Source organism: Macaca thibetana, chromosome 18 (assembly GCF_024542745.1).
Source record: "Macaca thibetana thibetana isolate TM-01 chromosome 18, ASM2454274v1, whole genome shotgun sequence".
In the NCBI taxonomy this organism is placed as follows: Eukaryota; Metazoa; Chordata; class Mammalia; order Primates; family Cercopithecidae; genus Macaca; species Macaca thibetana.
Window position 1 is genome coordinate 57022809 of NC_065595.1, and position 20850 is coordinate 57043658.

Sequence of the window (20850 nt, forward strand, 5' to 3'; positions counted from 1 at the left end):
GGAATTACAGGCATGAACCACTGCGCCCGGCCAATTTTTGTATTTTTAATTGAGACGGAGTTTCAACATGTTGGCCAGGCTGGTCTCGAACTCCTGACCTCAGGTGATCCACCCGCCTCGGCTTCCCAAACTGCTGAAATTATAGGCGTGAGCCACCGTGCCCGGCCCCAATATTTTTTAAAATAAGAAACAAAATAAATAAAATCACAGATTCCATTTAGGCACTTCTATACCTTGCTGGCTGCAATTTCTTTGTAGGGCAATTTGACAACAATCAAAACTTAAATGCCCATTTCCTTTGATCCAACAATATAAAAGTACTTCCAACAGTTCTATTTGTACATGATTGCAAAGATTTAGATCCAAGAATGGGCCAGGAGTGGTGGCTCATGCCTGTAATCCCAGCACTTTAGGAGGCTGAGGCAGGCGGATTGCTTGAGCTCAGCAGTTCAAGACCAGTCTGGGCAACATGGCAAAAACCTGTCTACAAAAAATACAAAAATTAGCCAGGAGTGGTGGTGCACAGGTGGGAGGATCGCTTGAGACCAGGAGGTAGAGGCTGCAGCGAGCCATGATCACGCCACTGCAGTCCAGACTTGGGGACAGAGTGAGACTCTGCCTCAAAAAAAATAATAATTTTTAAAAAAAGATACAAGGATGTTCATTGCATCATTTCCAATAACAAGTGACAAACTCAATGCCCAAGAAGAGATTAAGTAAGTTACGTAGCGGATCAATAAGTATTTCCAGCCTTCCCCTACCATCTGCCAGTTACAGATAATTCAGTCTTGGGTCAACTTTCTCCTCTTCCTCTATAAGGGAAATGTTCAAGTGTTTAGACTTTGGTGATGCAGCATGATTGGGAAAGCAGAAGGCACAGAAAAATGCCAGGCTTTGTGGTCTCCAGGCAAGCTCAGAAATGTGACAAAGTAAACGGAAAAGGAAAGGGGGGCTGGGAGCAGTGGCTCACGCCTGTAATCCCAGCGCTTCAGGAGTCTGAGGCTGGTGGACTGCTTGAGGCCAAAAGTTCAAGACCAGCGTGGTCAACATGGTGAAATCCCATCTCTAATGAAATCCAAAAAAATTAGCTGAGCGTGGTATCGCACATCTGCAATCCCAGCTACTCGGGAAGCTGAGGCATGAGAATCGCTGGAGCCTGGGATGTGGAGGTTGCAGTGAGCTGAGATCATGTCATCACACTCCAGCCTGGGTGACAGAGCAAGACTCTGTCTCAAAAAAAAAAAACAAAAAACAAAACAAGGAAAGGTAAATTTATAATGTATTGCTGGGACCACACGAACCCTTCATATGTACCAGGAATGCAAGTAGAGGAATTGAGTTATTTTGAAATATTTGTTGGTTGGTGATTTATATTTCCTTGATTTACACACTGCTCTGAGTGTGGCTTCAGAAGTGTTACATATGCATAATAAAATCCTTTACAGCTATTAAAATGAGTGAGGTAGGAAAGCATACTGCTAAAAGCAAAGAAGCCAGATGAGAACTGTGTACTGTATATTCCTACTTGTTTAAAAAGTGTATCTATTGTATTCACATATGTATGTTTTCCACCACATAGAAGTTTTCTGGAAGCTATTTCTGCACATTTATAAAGATGCACATGTCTAATAATTTCATTTTTCCCTGTTTTCTACTTTATTGCTCTGAGGTCAACATTGAATAGTCCTTATGAAGATGGCATTTAATATTCTTTTTTTTTTTTTTTTTTTTGAGACGGAGTCTCGCTCTGTCGCCCAGGCTGGAGTGCAGTGGCCGGATCTCAGCTCACTGCAAGCTCCGCCTCCCGGGTTTACACCATTCTCCTGCCTCAGCCTCCCGAGTAGCTGGGACTACAGGCGCCCGCCACCTCGCCCGGCTAGTTTTTTGTATTTTTAGTAGAGACGGGGTTTCACCATGTTAGCCAGGATGGTCTCGATCTCCTGACCTTGTGATCCGCCCGTCTCGGCCTCCCAAAGTGCTGGGATTACAGGCTTGAGCCACCGCGCCCGGCCTCAGAAGATGGCATTTAATATTCTTTCAACAAACAAAAAAGTCTCCGGATCTCAACCACCAGAGCTCAGAAAACGATACCCCAAAGTAGGAGGCTGTGGCATGCTAAGTACTTGGAACTAAAGGAGACTGGAAGGTCTCAGAAGCAGTCTCAGAAACAAAGTCTACCCATGACCTTCTCCTGCCCTCCTGTCTCCAGCCCACTTGCACCCCTGAAGTCAGTCACAGGAACCAGAATTCTTCTTCCCCAAGGAGGGTTATGGAAACTTAGAACCTTCAAAGTAATTCATAAACTTGAAAATATTACTCTAACATTTTCTTCTCTCTCTCTTCGTCTCTCTTTCTTTGAGACAGGGTCTTGCTCTATCACCCAGGCTGGAGTGCAGCAGCATGATCATAGCTCACCATAGCCTCCTGGGCTCAAGCAATCCTCCAGCCTCAGCTTCCCTAGTAGCTGAGACTACAGGTGTGTGCCACCATGCCCAGCTAACTTTAATTTTTTTTTTTTTTTAATAGAGGGAGTCTTGCTACATTGCCCGGGCTGAGAATTTACATTTCTAACAAGTTCCAAGGAGATGCTCCTCTGCTGGTCCAGGGATGGCAGTTTGAAGCTCCCTGCATGAAGGCATACACGCGACTTGATCCTCAGTGGGGGCACCAGGAGCTGGAGCCTGGGGAGTGGGAAGCGAGAGCACACAACTGAATGAGGACCACGAGGTCATCGTGGAGGACCTAGGCTGAAGGTCCTGAAGAAATCCCCATAGTTTCACGGCCAAGCCAGCCAAGTGGACGTCTCAGGGATGAGGAGGTGAGGAGGCAAGACAGAAAGTGAAACAGCACTTTATAGAGTAGGGATGGGAAGGTCATCTGCATCATCGGACTCCTTGGGGCGGGGTTCGGTCATTGCTCCAGATGAAGGTTTAGTCTTTTCATCGTAAATTTGCTTCCACTGTTGGGAAAGCCATCTTTACCTCCATTTTCTTAACTTCAAAGTGGAAATGACAGATGCTTTTGAGTGGTCTGAATACTTGAAATTTGAGGGAAAATGTTGCCAGAAACACATACAACTGGAGTTAAAGATAATTACATATATTAAATGCATGGCTCAAAAATGACAATGCGTCTTCTTTATTTGCCTTCAAGTAGAACTTAAAATAGACCCCGGTCCCCGCCTCGGGTTTTCCTCGCGCCCACGGGCTTACGCTGCGCGGCTGGGCCAGCAGGTGGCGCGGCTCCCGCACTTTTTTTTCCCGGGACTGACCGCACGGCCGCCGCCCACTCCGCGGTCCGCCCCACCGCCCGCCGCGCTCGCGGATCATCACAAGGTCAGGCCACCGCGCGTCACCGCCCCTGGCTCTGCTAGAAAGCGCCAGGGCCCAGATTCCTTTCGGGTGACTGGGTTGGGAGGAGAAGTCGCTCAGCGTAATTGTCGGAGCCGAAATAAACAGAGACTCCGCGGCCGGGCGGGACCTTACCCGGAAGTCGCCCAGAACAGCTCTACCCTTCGCTGAAACCTCGTCCGCCCCCTCCAACCCAGAGACGAAATGGGGAAACATCACGGTTAGAAACTGTTGGCACAACTCCACAGATACTCTCCCGGGCCCAGCCAGACTCCAAAAGTCCCGCGCCTGGCCCCCGAGGATTGCAGGGGCTGAGGAGAAAGGCAAAGAGGGGACCTTGAAGCGAGGGCGCCGCGGCCCTGGCCCCGCCCCAGTCCTGGCCAGGGAGCGCCGGCAGCGGCACCTCCCAGAAGGGGCGGAGCCGACGACGCCTTCTTCCTTCCTGATCTGCGCGCGCAGCCTGCTGCCGCCGTCCGCGCCTGCTCCTGCTCCTCCGTTCTTGCGCGGGGTGCTGAAACAGCTCGGGGAAGTAGAGCGGCCGCGGGGGACCCTAACCAGCCGAACGCCGCCGGTGTCCCAGCCTCGCGCGGCCACAGCATGAGCGCTCGCGGCCTGGCCCTTGGCCTCCTCCTGCTGCTACTGTGTCTGGCGCAGGTGAGCGGTCGCCGGCCACCGGGACGCCCTGTGGGGAGGTGGCGGGGCCGAGAGCCGGCGAGGGCGACGGGCCCAGCGGCGGCTCAGGCCCGGGTCCTGGGGAAGTTGGTCTAGCGATGGAGAGCTCGGAGGTCTCTCGCTTGTCCTGTTTCTGTCTCCGGCCGTGCTGTCTTTCCTGTGGTCTGGAAGAGGATGGCAGTGGGGGCTGGTTGACCTGTTGTGAGCCTATTCCATCTGTGGTCACCTAATTTCTCTGTGTAGGACGTGGCACCAGAAGAAGGGAGGAAAGTGGGTAGGTAGAGTGGGATAGGGACACCACTTGCTTTTTTAAAAATGCTGCTACATGGGCACGAACTCCAAAATTTAGGAGATCTAACCACTTTATTTCCTCTTTTCATCACCTGAGGATGGAGGTGGAAGCCGAGGTAGAGAAAAGACACAAACTTCCTCGAGCACCCAGTGAAACTGCCTTGAGTACTTGACATAAATCAGCTTGGTCTTCTAAAGAGGGCAGGTTACTTTTCATCAACTCCTTTTTACACCTCAGGACACTGAGGCTCACAGGACGGTATTGAATTTCCCCTTGTCACTATTAGCCAGCGACAGGGTGGGGCCTGGAACTCGGTGTCCTGCTGACTCCTTCGGGAGGTGGGGGGGCCTTCTGCTTCGTTTAATAGCTTTGGGAAAGAGCACCTCACTATTTGTGTGTCTGTAGTTTCCTCTTTTAAAACTGGAGGGAGGCGGTGTCACGCTGTGGCTCTCCTTAAACCAAATCAGGATGAGAGTGCCTCTGGGGAATTGTGTCCTTGTGCATATTAACGCCCCTCACAGAGGTGTGGCATCAATAGGTAGTAGTGAATCAGGGTCGAGGGAGTTCCGTGGACTAGAAAAAAACTCTCCTTCGACTTCTATTTAGTTCTCAGAAGGGAATAGATGATGTTGATCCAGTGTCGGACTAAGAGCTTTTTTTTTATTTTTTATTTTTTATTTTTGTGACGGAGTTTCGCTTTTGTTGCCGAGGCTGGAGTGCAATGGCGCGATCTCGACTCACCACAACCTCCGCCTCCCAGGTTCAAGCAATTCTCCTGCCTCAGCCTCCCGAGTAGCTGGGATTACAGACATGCACCACCACGCCCGGCTGATTTTTGTATTTTTAGTAGAGACGGGGTTTCTCCATGTTGAGGCTGGTCTCGAACTCCTGACCTCAGGTGATCCGCCCGCCTCAGCCTCCCAAAGTTGCGGGATTGCAGGCATGAGCCACCGCGCCCTGGGGGTGAAACCCTGTCTTAAAAACATTTTGTTTTTCTTTTAATTGTTGAAGTTGAGGCTGCTGTGAGCTGTGATCACACCAGTGTACTCCAGCCTGGGTAACAGAGCAAGACCCTGTCTCAAAAAAAATAAAATAAAAGACAGAGAGAAATAAATAATAGCAATTGTGTGCCTTAGAGAAAATATAGCTATTCTGTTTCCCTGGAGTTTTTTAAAATTTATTTTTAAAATTTATTTATTTTAGAGACAGGTTCTTGCTCTGTTGCCCAGGCGTGGGGGCAGTGTTGCCATCATAGCTCACTGCAGCCTTGAACTCCTGGCCTCAAGCAGTCCTTCCACCTTGGCCTCCCAAAGCACTGGGATTATTGTGAGCACCACTCCTGGCCCCACCTAGAGTTTTAGATCAGGACCTTAAATTGGCAGGCTTCCTTTTTTTTTGGAGACAGAGTCTCTGTTGCCCAGGCTGGAGCGTAGTGGCGCAATCTCAGCTCACTGCAACCTCTGCCTCCTGGATTCAAGCAATTCTGGTGAATCCCAAGTAGCTAGGATTACAGGTGCCCACCACTACGCCCAGCTAAGTTTTGTATTTTCCGTAGAGATGGGGTTCTGCCATGTTGGCCAGGATGGTCTCGAAATCCTGACCTAGCGATCTGCCCGCCTCGTGTGGTGATTACAGCTGTGAGCCACCTCGCCCAGCCAGGCTTCACATTATTAAGTAGCTTTCTCTCTCAAATATGTTTTAAATCTCAAGTATCCAAGACTGATGGCCAATGAGTGCTTCTTCTGTGACATTTGGGATAGGTCAGAGGTTTGTTGTAAGTCTCTTGCAAAAATGCCTGGCAGCCTTTTCAAGGTCTGTAAACCTTAACTGGAAATAATCCTATTATTGTTTTAGAAATTCCTCATGTCTGAAAGCTTTCAGTGCACCTGAACAGATTGGGGTGGAGCCTTGAAGCCAAACAGATTGGGAGAGAGTGTCTGCTTTTAGAATTCATACATACCAATGATAGCAGCTCATCTAGCTTCAGTCTGAGCGCTAGTAGAGTTCTATCATGGAATTATAGACTAGTTGTCCTGTGTAAGGTCTGAAATACATGTTGGGGGGATTTTTGCTTTTTTTTAATGTTCAGTATGTACAGATGATGAAATAACATTACTAAACTGCCTTGTTTTTAAATCCTGTAGTCATTCAAAAAAATGTATGCAGTTTTGAGACATAGCTTTTATTTCTCCTGGCTGTAATTTTGATAAGCTTTATCTTGAGGGACTTGGAACATAGAGAAGCCTGGGTAGAAATTAAGCATTAAAATGGCTTTTCCTGAGAAGACTGGGAATGGTTAATCTTTTGACCTGGGAGTGATTGAGAACAACCATCTGAAATTGGAATGACAGTGGGAAATCTTTCCCCATCTTTCCCACTCCTTGACTGATGCTGTGATCAGAAATTTTACTAACATACGTAATCAAGGGGAAAATGAGATTTTTTTTTTTTTTTTTTTTTTATTTGAGCCAGTGGGCAGAGGGAAAAGGACTTGCTGAATAGGCCTTTGTATTCCTTCAGTGTTTGTTATATTACCCAGAACAAAGAATCACTCTGGTCATGAAGACAGTGTGCTCTCTCTTTGCTGGGTAACCCTCACTCTCCACTCCTAAAAGGGATGCAGTATTCTAAGCATGGCAAATTACCTACAGCGGAAGCCTGGATCAGTCGTCTCTGATCTCGGGTGCCTCTTTCTGCCCTTTGACCTCCAGCTCTGTGAAGGGCATCAGCTCTCCAGTCAAATTGAACTGCTTGCTAGCAAAATCCTGCTGTCTTCCAGGGCCGCATTTCACATGCTACATTATCTACAACATTCTTGTCCTGTTCCCCTAACTAGAATCCCTTCCCTCTGAAGTTCTGGACCTTTGTTTAAACTGCTGCAGCAGCATTGGCTGCCTCGTTAAAAGACCTTGGTGTGGGTCTTAACTCTTCTCTGTTCCCAAGAGTGATCTTGGGTAAGCCAGTTATCCTCTGAAGCCTCAGTTCCCTCCTCTGTAAAATTGGATTAACTATGCCAGCTATGCTTGTGAAAGACAAATATTTTCTAATTGAACTACCGAACTGCAGGCTCCTTAAGAACAATAACTGTTGCTCTCCAGTATCATCTACAAATGTGGCCAGGACACTTGAGTTGGGACTTTTTTTTTTTTTGAAATGGGGTCTCGCAGTGTCCCCCAGGCTGAAGTGCAGTGGTGTGATTGTGGCTCACTGCAGCGTCGACCCTGGGCTCGAGCTATCCTTCTACCTCAGCCTCCCAAGTAGCTGGGATTGCAGGTGCACGCCACCATGCCCACCTACTTTTTAAATTTTTTATAGACACAGGGTCTTGCTGTGTTGCCCAAGGTGGTCTTGAATTCCTGGGCTGGAGATCCTCCTACCTTGGCCTCCCAAAGTACTGGGATTACAAGCATGAACCGCCATGCTGGCCCGGGAATCTTTTTTTTTAATTTTCGAGACCAGGTCTTACTCTGGTAGCCCAGGCTGGAGCGCAGTGGCATAATCTCAGCTCACTGCAGCCTTGACCTCCTGGGCTCAAGTGATTCTCCCACATCAGCCTCCCGAGTAGCCGGGACTATAGGTGTGCACCATCATGCCCAGCTAATTTTTTTGTATTTTTAGTAGAGAAGGGGTTTTGTCAGGTTGCCCAGGCTGGTCTTGAACTCCTGAGCTCAAGTGATACCATCTGCCTCAGCTTCCCAAAGTGCTGGGATTACAGGTGTGAGCCACCATGCCTGGCCCACTGGGACTCTTTAGTCATAAGATATTTGGGCCTTGAAATGGATTTTTGGGGAAAGACTTAGAAACTAGTGGCAATCAAAATTGGGTTTACAGTTGGTTTCTAGGTGATGGCAATGATCAGCCGCAGCCAGCCAGGTTTTTCTTCATCTGGACTATGCTTCTCACTTTCAAATTTTTGGAACATTTGCTTTGGCAACAAAACTGTTTAAAAACCAACTCTCTCTGGTGCAGATGTTCTGTTGGAGGATTTGAGAGGAGCTTTAAAACTGTAACTTCTTGTTACTGTCCCTTGCTTAGGTCACAAGAGGAACTCAAAATAATTTCATAAACATGAATTGGCTGCCCTGGACACAACAAAGGATAAGATCAAAAGAACCCATTAAAAAAATCAGTCTAGGCTGGTCCTAAGGTAGTGCGTTATCAGTTGATCAAAGTCAGTTACAGATTGAACTCCTTGTTCTACCCTTTGCCCATTCTCACTACTGCACTTGACTAGTCCAAAACAATAAGTAAATAGTAAAGAAGAAAAGGCCATCTATACACTGTAAAGTGCTGTGTAAATGTTCATAATTACTATCCCTGTCTTCTTCATAGTTGATGGGGGGAAGGCTGGATACATAAAAAAATGGTGATACAGTAAGAAGGGCTCAGGTAAGAATGAAGATAAAGTGTTATGGAGGGTCCATGTTTGAGCTGAGATTTGGAGGATAAGTTAATGTATCAGGTGGACAAGACGAAAACTAGAGAAAATAGCCGGGAGAGTTGCCTAATTGTTGCCCAAAACTATTGAACTGTTCACTTGAAAAGGATGGATTTTATGGTATGTAAATTACATCAGTAAAGCTCTTAAAAAAAATTTGCAGGGTTCTGTATACTAGATTATATAAGACTAGAGACAAAAGCGACCCACATTTTGCATAGTACTCCATTGCTGCCACATCCGATCTGGTTTTATCCTCACGGAGCCCCTTTAAGGTGGGTGTAATGCTGTTTTTCCTATTTTATAGATGCAGACATCAAGGGTCAAATTTGTCCCAAGGTCACATAGCTAGTAGATGGCAGATTGGGTGTTTGAACTGCCATCTTCTGACTTCTGTGCCCTAGTTTTTTGAAATTCAAGGCTAGATTATTGGTGTTTAGCAAGCTTAATTGAATGGGTGTTCAGCAGATATTCCACTTGGCTAGTAGAGCAGTCTCATTCAAGGCCTGGTTCCATCCCCAGCGTGGCTCTTCCAGTAGTCTGTAATAGATCAGGAATGGGTTTAGCCTGCCAGCCTGACCCGTGACTCAGTCACCACACTGTGAACGTTCCATAGGGAAAAAACTTCAGACAGTGTATACCGGCACCCACTTTCATAGTTTTGTTTTAGTTTTGTGGCTCCTAAATGTCTAAGACTAACTAGTAATATGACCTTGGGTGAGTCACATAAAAAACCAGAAGCCAAAGGGGTTATCTGTAAAACGAAGAGTTGGACTAGCTGAGCACACTTAACACTCAAAGTATATGACTTAAACACCCACATGCAGGCAGGCCTGGTGCACACACAAATTATCCTTTGTTACGTAGATTTGTTCATGCCAGGCTGGCTATAAAACACTTCCAGAGATTTCCATCAATAGAAGTCAGACCAGCCCGGCAGCCTCCACCCTAAATGTCCTGCCATATTTGTTTGGTCTGCCTCCCTGACTCCAAAGAAATAGCAGGCAGCTTAATCTCTGGACAGGATTCTCCATGCCACTCCCTCCACTCCAGCCTGTGTTGTCCTGTCTGGCCAGGCCAGCCTCTGCTCTCTGGAGAAGCAATGAGGTAGGGAAGTTAACCAGCAAGCCCCTCTCCTCTATCCCCTCTCTGGAGCTGGAGCTGGGTATCGCTCCATGTTTTGCCATTAGCTTTACCCATCCAGGACAGGGGCACAAGTGTTGGTGCCAAGCCCTGCACTCTCAGCTCTGGTGGATGGGCAAGTCCTACCCTGGGGTTGAGGACTATCTGTGGTACTAAGTGAGTCATTGCTTGACAACTGCCTAGAGAGATACTTTAAAAGATGGGAAATGGTAGGCATTATGTCTACAAGTGATCAAGTTTATATGGAAGGAACACTTGTATAGGATCATCGTGGATGGGACAGTTCATCTCCAGTGCATTCTCCAATTCTGAAGATACATCACTGCACAAACTGGACTAGAGTTTAAATGGTACAGAAGCTGGGTGTGGGGGAGGCAGGCGGACAAGGGGGATGGGTGGAGAATGCTTAACTTGGTGTTCAAAATCACGTTACTTGTGAGCCATGTGACCGCAGAGTATCTTTGAGCCTGAGTTCACTTAGCTGTAAAATTCTGCCGTGCTACTGCATAGAGTATCTGAGAAAGTGAGGCATGCAGTTGATGTTCAGTAAGTATTTTTGTTTCATTTATTTATTTTACCACCATGCCTAGAGAACAATAGATGTTCATAGATGTAAGTATTTGAATATGTTAGTTAATGCTTTAGGATTTCCTAAAGGCAGTGGAACAGAATTCTCACTGAGTTCAGAGCTTTTCCGTATGATAATGTGTGCTCGTGGAGCTCCTGAATGGGGTCCAATTTAGCAGTTGCCAAAGTTGCTGACATATAACACAAGGGCATTTTTTTTTTTTTTTTTTTTTGACACAGAGTCTCTCTCTGTTGCCCAGGCTGGAGTGCAGTGGCACGATCTCAGCTCACTGCAAGCTCTGCCTCCCGGGTTCATACCATTCTCCTGCCTCAGCCTCCTGAGTAGCTGGGACTACAGGCGCCCGCCACCACGCCCGGCTTATTTTTTCTATTTTTAGTAGAGATGGGGTTTCACCGTGTTAGGCAGGATGGTCTCGATCTCTTGACCTTGTGATCCGCCTGCCTCGGCCTCCCAGAGTGCTGGGATTACAGGTGTGAGCCACCGCGCCTGGCCTAGAAGGGGCATTTTTTTAACCTTTCCTAAACTGTTCCTATCATTATTGAAAGAAGCTTCCATATGCAGTCATTTTCATAATAATTAAACTCTAGAGCATGTTGTGAAATATCCATATGATCTAACCTTTAAAAATAGAAACTCGGTAGCTGTGTAACTACAAAATTCTGGGTAGAAGCCAAAACAATCAGCACTTCTCATTTCTGAATTTAGATAATCCAGTTGTGCTCCCTCAGCTCATTGGTGAGTTTTGGCGTGTTCTGCATCCATGAACACCAGATGTGATACAGTAGGGAAGTTCAAAGGAAGGATTACACACCTAGGCTCTGCCCTCTAGGATTTTACCGTCTTACAAGGGAGTTGAGACAAAAGCAAGAAAATAACTCTTGCAACTTCTCCCAACATCACAACTTTGCAATTCTTGTAAATTGTGCTTGATCCTAGGGCATGACCAAGGCAGAGGCAGGCAGGTCCTACTTCATGTGGGAGAGAGGGAAGGAGGGGTTGGCGATTAGAGTGATAGGTTTGGAATACTGTAGAAAGGAGAGTGGGCAGAGCCGGAGTGAGGTGTCTGGAGCTTGTCACACAGGCAATGGGAAGGGTGGGTTGTGGGTTTCTGAGCACCAGAAAACTTTGAGCGCTGTTCCGGAAGAGGCAAGCGGCAGGCATCTGTGCACGGGAGACACTGCCGGGTCCAGGTGAGAGCAGAAGGCTGCAGAGGGAGCCTGCCTGGGAGTGAGCGGTAGGTTCGCTATGGGAGGTGGGTTCGAAAGGTGCCTGAGGTTTTCATTTGAAACTCTGTTGAAGAGGAATTGAAGAGGAAATACAAATAGAGGAAAGATTGGTTTCCTCTTAAGCACTGAGGCTGTCGGGCAGCTGGTGGAAAGTGCTGCTGGAGAGAAGTTGGAGATCACTCAAGCTGAGAGAGGGGTTTGTGGATATAATTAGAGCAGTGTTTATAGGGAGGTGCAGGTGAAGGGACCGAGAGAGAGATGAGGTTACAAACACAGAAGAGAAAGAGATGGAGATGTGGAGGCCCCTGAGGTGGAGCAGCTGCAGAGGCAGGCCTGGGGGCCAGGAAGCTGGCTCTCCACTTTCAGCTGTTGGTGAGAAGGGAGTGATGGCCGAGCTTCTCCCATCACGCAGCTGTTGAGTGGGTGCACAGGTGCTCATGCTCTTGCACACAGTGGGGTTTTGGGAGGGTGTGATGCTGCAGAGAGGACTTTCATGATGCAGCTGTTTCTCTTTTATTGAGAACCTTTTTTCTGGAGTCAACTGCTCTGTTTTGAATCCTGGCTTTGTGCTGTGACCTTGGACAAGTTATTTAGCCTCAGTGCCTTCGTTTCTGCATCTGTAAAAGGGGTATAATAACGCCTCCCTCATCAAACTGTTGTAGGATTAATTGGGTTAACATATGAAGAGTGTTTAAAACAGTGCCTAAGCCTAGGACACCGCCAGTGCTTTGTAAGTCTCTGGGTCCTGCTGGCTTAGGTTGCTTCTTTAGGCAGGATGACTTTTTTTTTTTTTTTGAGACAGGGTTTCACTTTGTTGTCCAGGCTGGAGTGCAGTGTTGCTATCTCTTCGGCTCACTGCAGCCTCAACCTCCTGGTTCAGGTGATCTTCCCACCTCAGCCTCCTGAGTAGCTGGGACTATGGGGATGTGCCACTAGGCTCCACTAATTTTCAGCTGTTGTTTTTGTTTGTGTTGTTTTTGTTTTTTAAGACAGTCACTCTTGTTGCCCAGGCTGGAGTGCAATGGCACAATCTTGGCTCACCACAACCTCTGCTTCTCGGGTTCAAGCAATTCTCCTGCCTCAGCCTCCCAAGTAGCTGGGATTACAGGCATGCACCCCCCACACCTGGCTAATTTTGTATTTTTAGTAGAGACAGAATTTTTCCATGTTGGTCAGGCTGGTCTCGAACTCCTGACCTCAGGTGATCCACCCACCTCAGCCTCCCAAAGTCCTGGGATTACAGGCATGAGCCGCTGCGCTCAGCCTGTTGTTGTTTTTAAGAGACAGGGTTTCACCATGTTGCCCAGGCTGGTCTCAAACTCCTGGGCTCAAGCGACCCACCTTCCTTGGCCTTCCAAAGTGCTGGGATTACAGGCGTGAGCCACCACTCCCGGCCAGGATGCCTTTTTTTTTTTTTAATCTTCTCTGCTGTGTCTCTAGAAGACGACTTTTTGAGAAGCAAACCTCAGTGTTGATTCAAGCCCAAATTTCCTTGGCTCATGTGTTATTTTTTTAGGTCTTTGGAACCTCTTTGTCGAGGTCCCAAGCAGGTAGAAGACATTAATAATAATTCCATATATTTGATTGCACGGTGCTCTGTAGTTGACTGAGTACTTACTGTATATGTACAGATAGGCCCTTATTTGATCTTCACAGGAACCTGGGAGGTAGGCAGAGTTTATGAGCTTCATTTCCCAGGTAGGAAGACTCCTACATGGTTAGGTAGCCTACTCCAGGTGTGATCCCAGGTGCGGTCCAGCTCAACAAGCACACTGAGAGCCTCATGAGCTCTTGGGATCAGAACCCAGGACTCCTGATCCCACTCCGTGCCGCCTTCTCACCCACCCCTCTTCCACCAAGTGGGTGGAAATAGCACTTGCTTTGAAATAAATAAAGAATGATCTTTGTGAAAAGCAACCTAAACAGCAATGGGTCATCTTTATTCACATCTGTAGTACCAAGTGCTGAGTAAGGGGATCTTAGACTCCAGACACCCGTCCTTTTTGTCAGGCCAGAGCTGCAGTGTGTTGACCGCAGGTCTGTGTCTGTCACCCCTGCTCCTGTGGGTAACCAGCCAGAGTGCCCCTGAGGCCAATCCCTGGAGAGTTCTGCGAGGTCTAGGGAGGAGTTCTTTGTATTTCAACTTTCATGTAAACCTCAGCAGTTTCCTATGCCTCTGTAGTCAGCTTTTGCCTTTTCAAACTTCAGTTAGATAGGTAATGACTTTTACTCATTAGGACTTTTTTCCGTTAGTTGGAAACTCAGAGTTGCAATACTGTTTCTTTTTTCCTTAGAATCGCCAGGTTTATGGGAATAACAATTGGGATTCTCTTTATATAAAAATAGTGGTGGAATCTTGGCACAGGGTTCGTATGTGGCTTTGTTGAAGGCTTGTCACTTCCTCATTTGTATAATTTCCCTCCTTTGTGGCCTGAACATGACTTTCAAAGAGTCAGGAGGAGTTAAGTCATAATTTTTATTTTAGAACATCTGAAAAATGAATTCAAAGAAAAGTGATATTGATGCCTTGGATTTCCCTGCCCATACAAATCCCAATCTCCTGCTGACTTTTTCTCTTGTGTTTTAGGTCTTCAGGTACTGTTGTGGGATTTGTATTTTGATACTGAAGGACCAACAGAGACTGACTTAGCTTCTTGCCTGTGTGCAGGTCATGTGCCACTGTCACTGAAGAGAATTTCATATTGTGACTTCTGTTCAGATTTTTTTTTTTTCTATGGCTTTTCCATCAGGGTTCTTGGGAGCCATAGCTGCTTCTTGATATCTTCTGTTTCCCTGTAGAACAGACGATTGCAAGCCCGGGGCCCTGGCGAGCTGGGCCCTCTGTGGCTTTCTGAGTCCATCGTGAGGCAGAGGATCGGGTGTGTTTTGGGCAGCAGCCTTCAGAGCAAGGCACTGACCTGATGATTCATACTGACTCCTCCCCTCCGCTGAATTTTCTGACAACCTTGTGACTCTCACATGGGAAATATGAGTGGCTTTTGAGAAACCTTTACATAAGAGGTTTTAAAATTTCTTTCGAGATTGCTTTGGTGTTTTTCCTTAAAGTTAGCACATTCTTTGCTTTCTACTTCAATCTTGGACAGAAAGTTCATTCTTGTTCTTTACATTGGGGTGTTGATGTTTGTGGTTTTGTTGTTTTGTTCTTCATGTTACTCATGATGTATTGATATTAATTAACCTAAATACATATGGAAATATTCTTTCATTACTTCGAGCTTATATAGTTCCTGGTGCAGATGTGCAAAAAGGTGCTTTAGTAATTGCTAAGTCATTATCTTGCTTTTCTCTTTACTGTGATTCTGAGTGTTTCTTACATGGAACTATAGCTTCCTCTTATCAACAAATAAACAGGAAATAGAAATTATGTAAATAAGCAATTACCATTACCTACTTCACTGACTTGACAAATAGGCATTTGGTCTACTTTAATTAATATTTTTCAAAATGTTAAGGTGCCTGTTGCTGTTACTTCATTTTGCAGGTAGCATTGGAAGTTTCTGTGATCGTACTCAAGTGGGCACTTTTTGTTGAAATGTACCATTGAGACTCTGGTAACACTGAAATTTGTGTTGACTTTCTGTAGGTGTTTTCACAGTCCTGTGTTTGGTATGGAGAGTGTGGAATTGCATATGGGGACAAGAGGTACAATTGCGAATATTTTGGCCCACCAAAACCATTACCAAAGGATGGATATGACTTAGTGCAGGTAAGTTCATTATCCTTAAATGTTATTGCAGGATGGAGGTAGAGGCGAGACTAATAGGCTTAAGTCTTACCCCAAACTCTAAAACTCTAACCTGTAGCATACAGTGGCAGAGAAAGAGCACCGAAACTCCAAAGGCTTAATTTTTCAGGGGATGACTTTATACCTCTTATAAAGTTCCCAATAGCAGGTTACTATTTAGAGACTGTCCTTGGTACTTCATACGTTGCCCTTGCAGCATCTTCACAAAATATTAGAAGTTAGCTGTTTTTGATTTCCTACATTTCAGGACTCAAATGGACTCTGTTGCTAAGTGGCTTTGACATCCTCGTTCCCTGTTCATCTTACTGTTTTCTCTGTGTTCCACTGAGAGCCTGTGAATTTTGGCTGCTACCAGGATTCTGATTTCTGGTTTTTTTTTTTTTTTTTTTTTTTTTTGTAACCATGCTGTGATACACAGGGATATTAGAACTGGAAAAATCATGTGAAAAGCCTGGTTTTAGAGACTTAAAGTAATCAAAAGTCAAGTTGACATGATAACAGAGCTCCTAGGCTCACTTGTTCATTTCTTTTCTGTTTTTGAGACAGAAGGATCCTTGCTCTTTTGTCCTAGCTGGAGACTAGAGTGCATTGGTGCAATCACGGCTCACCATAGCCTTGACCTCCTGAGCTCAAGCAATCCCTCACCTCAGGGTCCCAAGTAGCTGGGACTACAGGCACGTGCCACAACCCCTGGCTAATTTTTTAAAATTTTTTTGTGGTGATGGGATTTTACCATGTTGCCTAGGCTGGTCTCGAACTCCTAGGCTCAAGCAATCCTTCCTCCTCAACCTTCCTAAGTACTGGGATTACAGGCATGAGCCACAGCACCTGTCCTCACTTGCTGCTTTCATCATAATTATTAAAGGTTTCAACTTTCCCTGAAACGACTAATAGAAATAGTAAGTAGCACTCTGGTTGAATTGAATCAAACAAACAAAAAACCCAAAGAAGATATAAAATGATTGTCAGGAGAGGAGAGAAAGCTTCCAAATAAAAAGAAAATTAGAAACATCTTTACTACCTCTACTTGTGAATAAGTAGTAAATGTGTAGCCTTTTAAAATATTTCTATAAGAACTTTGCAAATACAGGATGTGTCTTACCCTTTTGTACTTCAAAAAGATTACATGAATGAATGTGTCTTAATTCACTGAGGAATGTTGACCTTATTTTAACTACTGCCTACTCCTGTGTCTGTGCTCTTTCACCTGAAAGGAACTCTGTCCGGGATTCTTCTTTGGCAATGTCAGTCTCTGTTGTGATGTTCAGCAGCTCCAGACACTAAAAGACAATTTGCAGCTGCCTCTACAGTTTCTGTCCAGGTAGGTTCTGCTGGGGAAACAGAACAACTGAGCTGTAGATACTTGTGAGCTGGTAATACTCAACTTTCCATTTATTCTTTGTTTGTTTACATATTTGTATTTATATATTATATGTCTGTTATATGAATATATTATACATTTATACATATATGTATACATTTAAAATAGGTGGATATATATTTACATGTATATTTATATATTAAAAATACATGTATGTATAATGTGTATGCGTGTGTGTGTGTGTATAATAGAGACAGAGTCTCACTGTGCTGCCCAGGCTAGAGTGCAGTGGTTTGTGGTGTGATCACAGCTTACTGCAGCTTAAACCTCCTAGGCTCCAGTGATTGTTCTGCCTTAGCCTCCTGTGTGGCTAGGACTATAGGCATGCACTACCCTGTCCAGCTAATTTTATTTATATTTTTCTTTATTAATTTTTTTTTTTTTTTTTTTTTGAGACAGACTTGCTCTGTCACCGAGGCTGGAGTACAGTGGCATGATCTCAGCTTGCTGCAACCTCCTCCTCCCGGGTTCAAGTGATTCTCCTGCCTCAGCCTCCCGAGCAGCTGGGACTACAGGCACATGCCACCACACCCAGCTAAGTTTTATATTTTTAGTAGGGGCGGGGTTTCACCATGTTGGCCAGGCTGGTCTCAAACTCCTGACCTCAAGTCATCCACCTGCCTCAGCCTCCCAGAGTGCTGGGATTACAGGCATGAGCCACTGCACCTAGCCTAATTTTTATTCTTTTTCTAGAGATGAGTGTCTCACTGTGTTGGCCAGGCCTGGTCTCAAATGATCCTCCCACCTTAGCCTCCCAGAGTGCTGGATTATAGGTGTGAACCACAGTGCCCAGCCAGTTTTTTTTTTTTTTTAAGTCACTTTTTGTTTTATTTTAAGAAAGCACTCTTACAATTTGTCAGAAATAAAGAGAAAAACAATAATTATCAGACTTGGTTCACTTCCCAGTTGCATTCAGAGTTGATGCTTGGTTTCCTCTGTGATGTTTCACTCTGCAGGGTGTCTGCACTACGGCCAGGCTCCTTTCAAACTTGAGCTGTGCACTGTGGGGAAGAGAGGTTCCTAGGGGTCCTGCTCAGGTGCCTGGCCTGAGACTCCCATCGTGCAGTCCTTCCTCTCCCCATATGCCTTGCTTTGCACATCATTCTTGTCTCTCCCTCTGGTGAAGGGGTGTGATAGAGTCAGGGCTTCAGTAGAGCTGGCCTTGGGGAACTGTTAACAAGCTTGTTCTGGTGTAGCTGGCTGGTTTTGTCAAACTTAGTTTTCTATCTGATCTGTTTGTTGGCTATGGCCCTGAGCAGTGAAAAAGGGCTTGGTAATAGATGTTCTTCTCTAGGCCTAGCCAGCAATTCTCAAATATGCAAAAGAGCAAGCTGCTGGTGGTCTTTAGAACAGCAGATTGTGGTATCTTTCTAAATTTTTCAGACTTCAGCACACTGGTAAAGATGTTTGGGAAGCAAATATTGAAAAGGGAAAATGCTTCTCTGTGCAAATATCACTGCAGGTGGTGATAGGGCACAAGTTGGCTTCCAATGAAGAAATTCTGCTTCTTACCAAAAGTTGATAATAGAGAATGGAAAACCACCACTAAATTGTTTTTTCAGAACAACAAAAGTTGAGACTATAGTTGGGCCAGCATATCCTATGAAAGGCTTATGGACATTGATGGAACCAAATTGGAGCCTTGTACACTCAGTCAAAACACATTTATTTAGGATCCACCCTATATGAGACATTATGGACATAGGGACATAAACATAAAAAGATAGCCAACCCTTTTCCATATTATGAGAGGCACCAAAGCTTGTATCAGAAACAACCTGATATTTGGAAAAATACACAGCTGTCAAAATTAGTGATTGTGGGCATTAAATGTAGTAACATGGAAAAAGTTTGAAAACTACACACCCCGAGAGTGATTCCTATTATAATAATGTAATTGTAGTTTCTGGCTTTGTTGCAGTAAAGCAGTGGGGCTCCTGAAAGAGAGAGAGTCTGTGCTTCCCTGTCTCCTTCACTAAAACAGAGGCTCTTGAAGGCCAGGATACACTTTTTTCATTCTTTGTCTTACATGGTCACTGGGACTGGATCAGAGTATAAAGTAACCTTGATTGCAAGAATGCAAGTCTAATGAAACAACAGCTTTTGCAAGTAACAGTGGACCAAAGGGAAAAGAGAGCTCAGGCAGCTTACGGTTCTTGTGCAGTTGTGTGCTCCTGAAGCGCATGCAACCAGAGAACAACATTGCTGTTCTCTGTCTTTACAAACCATGGGGATTTCTCCTTGTGTTTCAGGAGGGCCTAGTGATTTTCTGGAGCTTGAAAGAAAACCTTCAATAGGTTGTAAGATGAAGATTCTCATGACAATTCTCATTATTTTATTTTATTTTATTTTCTTCTTAATCAAAACTGTCAGCTGGTGCGGTGGCTCATGTCGATAATCCCAGCACTTTGGGAGGCCAAGGCAGGAGGGTTGCTTGAGTTTAGGAGTTTGAGACCATCCTGGGCAACACAGTGAGACCCACACCTCTACAAAAAAATTTTTTAAATTAGCCAGGTGTGGTGGTGTATACCTGTAGTCCTAGCTACTTGGGAGGCTGAGGTGGGAGGATTGCTTGAGCCTGGGAGCTCAAGGTTACAGTGAGCTGTGATCACGCCACTGCACTCAGCCTGGGCGACAAAGCAAGACCCTTTCTCAAAAAACAATAATAATAATAATAATAATTCCTGATGCTCCAAAGTCCTTTTACTCTAGGTCAGAGAATGTATGTCTCTAAATTATAAAGTGCAGAATTCAGAGAAGCATCTCTTTCTTTTTGAAATTATAATTGGACACAATAAATACAGAAAGTAATTAGGGCATTTTTTAAAGGTGTGCCTTTATTTTAACATGAGGTTTTAAGTTTAGTATTGCTGATTTTTAATATGTTCTCTTGGTAATTTGTCACTTTACAGTAAGTTTAAAATATTCTTTGTCTATTTAAAATTGTTCCCGCTGGCCCTATTACGTGTGAGATCATGCAGAATATAATTTACTTTTCCTTTAGATGTCCATCCTGTTTTTATAACCTACTGAACCTGTTTTGTGAGCTGACATGTAGCCCTCGACAGAGTCAGTTTTTGAATGTTACAGCAACTGAAGATTATGTTGATCCTGTTACAAACCAGACGAAAACAAATGTGAAAGAGTTACAGTACTTTGTCGGACAGAGTTTTGCCAATGGTAAGTAAACTTTTAATTATTCCTCTTTTACAGCTGGCATCAGGACAGCAGAGCAAATTGTTCCTTTTAGTTGTCTTGTCAACCCTGTGGAAAATCACAATTTTCAGTTCCATTGGCCAGGAAATAAAGTTGTTGCTTTGCTTGTATCCTAGGACTTGAACTACAACGAATATAACAATCTCCTTAAAGCGCTTGCTTTAACTCCCCCTAACTTTAACTTCCCACATGGAAAATGTTAGTATGTGCAAGTTTGCATCCATACACTTCAGTAACCATTGGATCTTTGATTCTAACAGACGTGAGTTGTGTAATGTCATAAATTACTGCAAGACTGAGAAGATAGAACTATTAATGGTTGGCAGAGAAGAGGTCATGACTCGGAAGAATCAGATCACCATAAAGGAAAGTCAGCAGGTCTAACAGATAGCAGAAATGATCCCCCAGCATTGACCAGCATACAACATTTAATTATAATGACAGTTAAAAAGGTAACAAAAAATTCCTTAGAAAAAAGGTCTCATTCACAAAAGCAGCAAAAAATAAGGCACTTAGGAATCCAAAAGATGTGACATACAAGGCAACCTGACTGAATGGAGAGAGGTCATTTTGTCCGGAAACAGAAGCCCGCATGTATGGAAAATGGATATGTAACACGTGTGTCATTACAAATCATTGAGAGAAAAGGTGGACTAGTTGATAAATGGGATCAGAAAATAGATTATATTTATCTAATTTTAATTTTTACAGATAATAAAAAATCAATTATACAGATTAAAAATCCCAGTTGGAAAGTTTTAGAAGTAAATATAGAAT

At 44.8% G+C, this 20850-nt stretch overlaps 2 protein-coding genes across 3 annotated transcripts in view; both read left to right on the forward strand.

Annotated features, from left to right (window-relative positions):
- Window positions 1-2844, forward strand: part of ANKRD29 (ankyrin repeat domain 29) — a 76503-nt gene extending 73659 nt beyond the window's left edge. Inside the window, exon 10 of the mRNA XM_050768006.1 lies at window positions 2527-2844. Coding sequence (XP_050623963.1) covers window positions 2527-2571 — 45 coding nt within the window. The 3' untranslated portion in view covers window positions 2572-2844. The remainder of the gene's footprint in view (window positions 1-2526) is intronic.
- Window positions 2845-3813: 969 nt separating this feature from the next.
- Window positions 3814-20850, forward strand: part of NPC1 (NPC intracellular cholesterol transporter 1) — a 54851-nt gene continuing 37814 nt past the window's right edge. For both annotated transcript variants that reach the window (XM_050767994.1, XM_050767995.1), the window contains exons 1-4: window positions 3814-4004; window positions 15315-15437; window positions 16691-16797; window positions 19862-20037. In XM_050767994.1, the coding sequence (XP_050623951.1) occupies window positions 3948-4004; window positions 15315-15437; window positions 16691-16797; window positions 19862-20037 (463 nt within the window). In that variant the 5' untranslated portion in view covers window positions 3814-3947. The remainder of the gene's footprint in view (window positions 4005-15314; window positions 15438-16690; window positions 16798-19861; window positions 20038-20850) is intronic.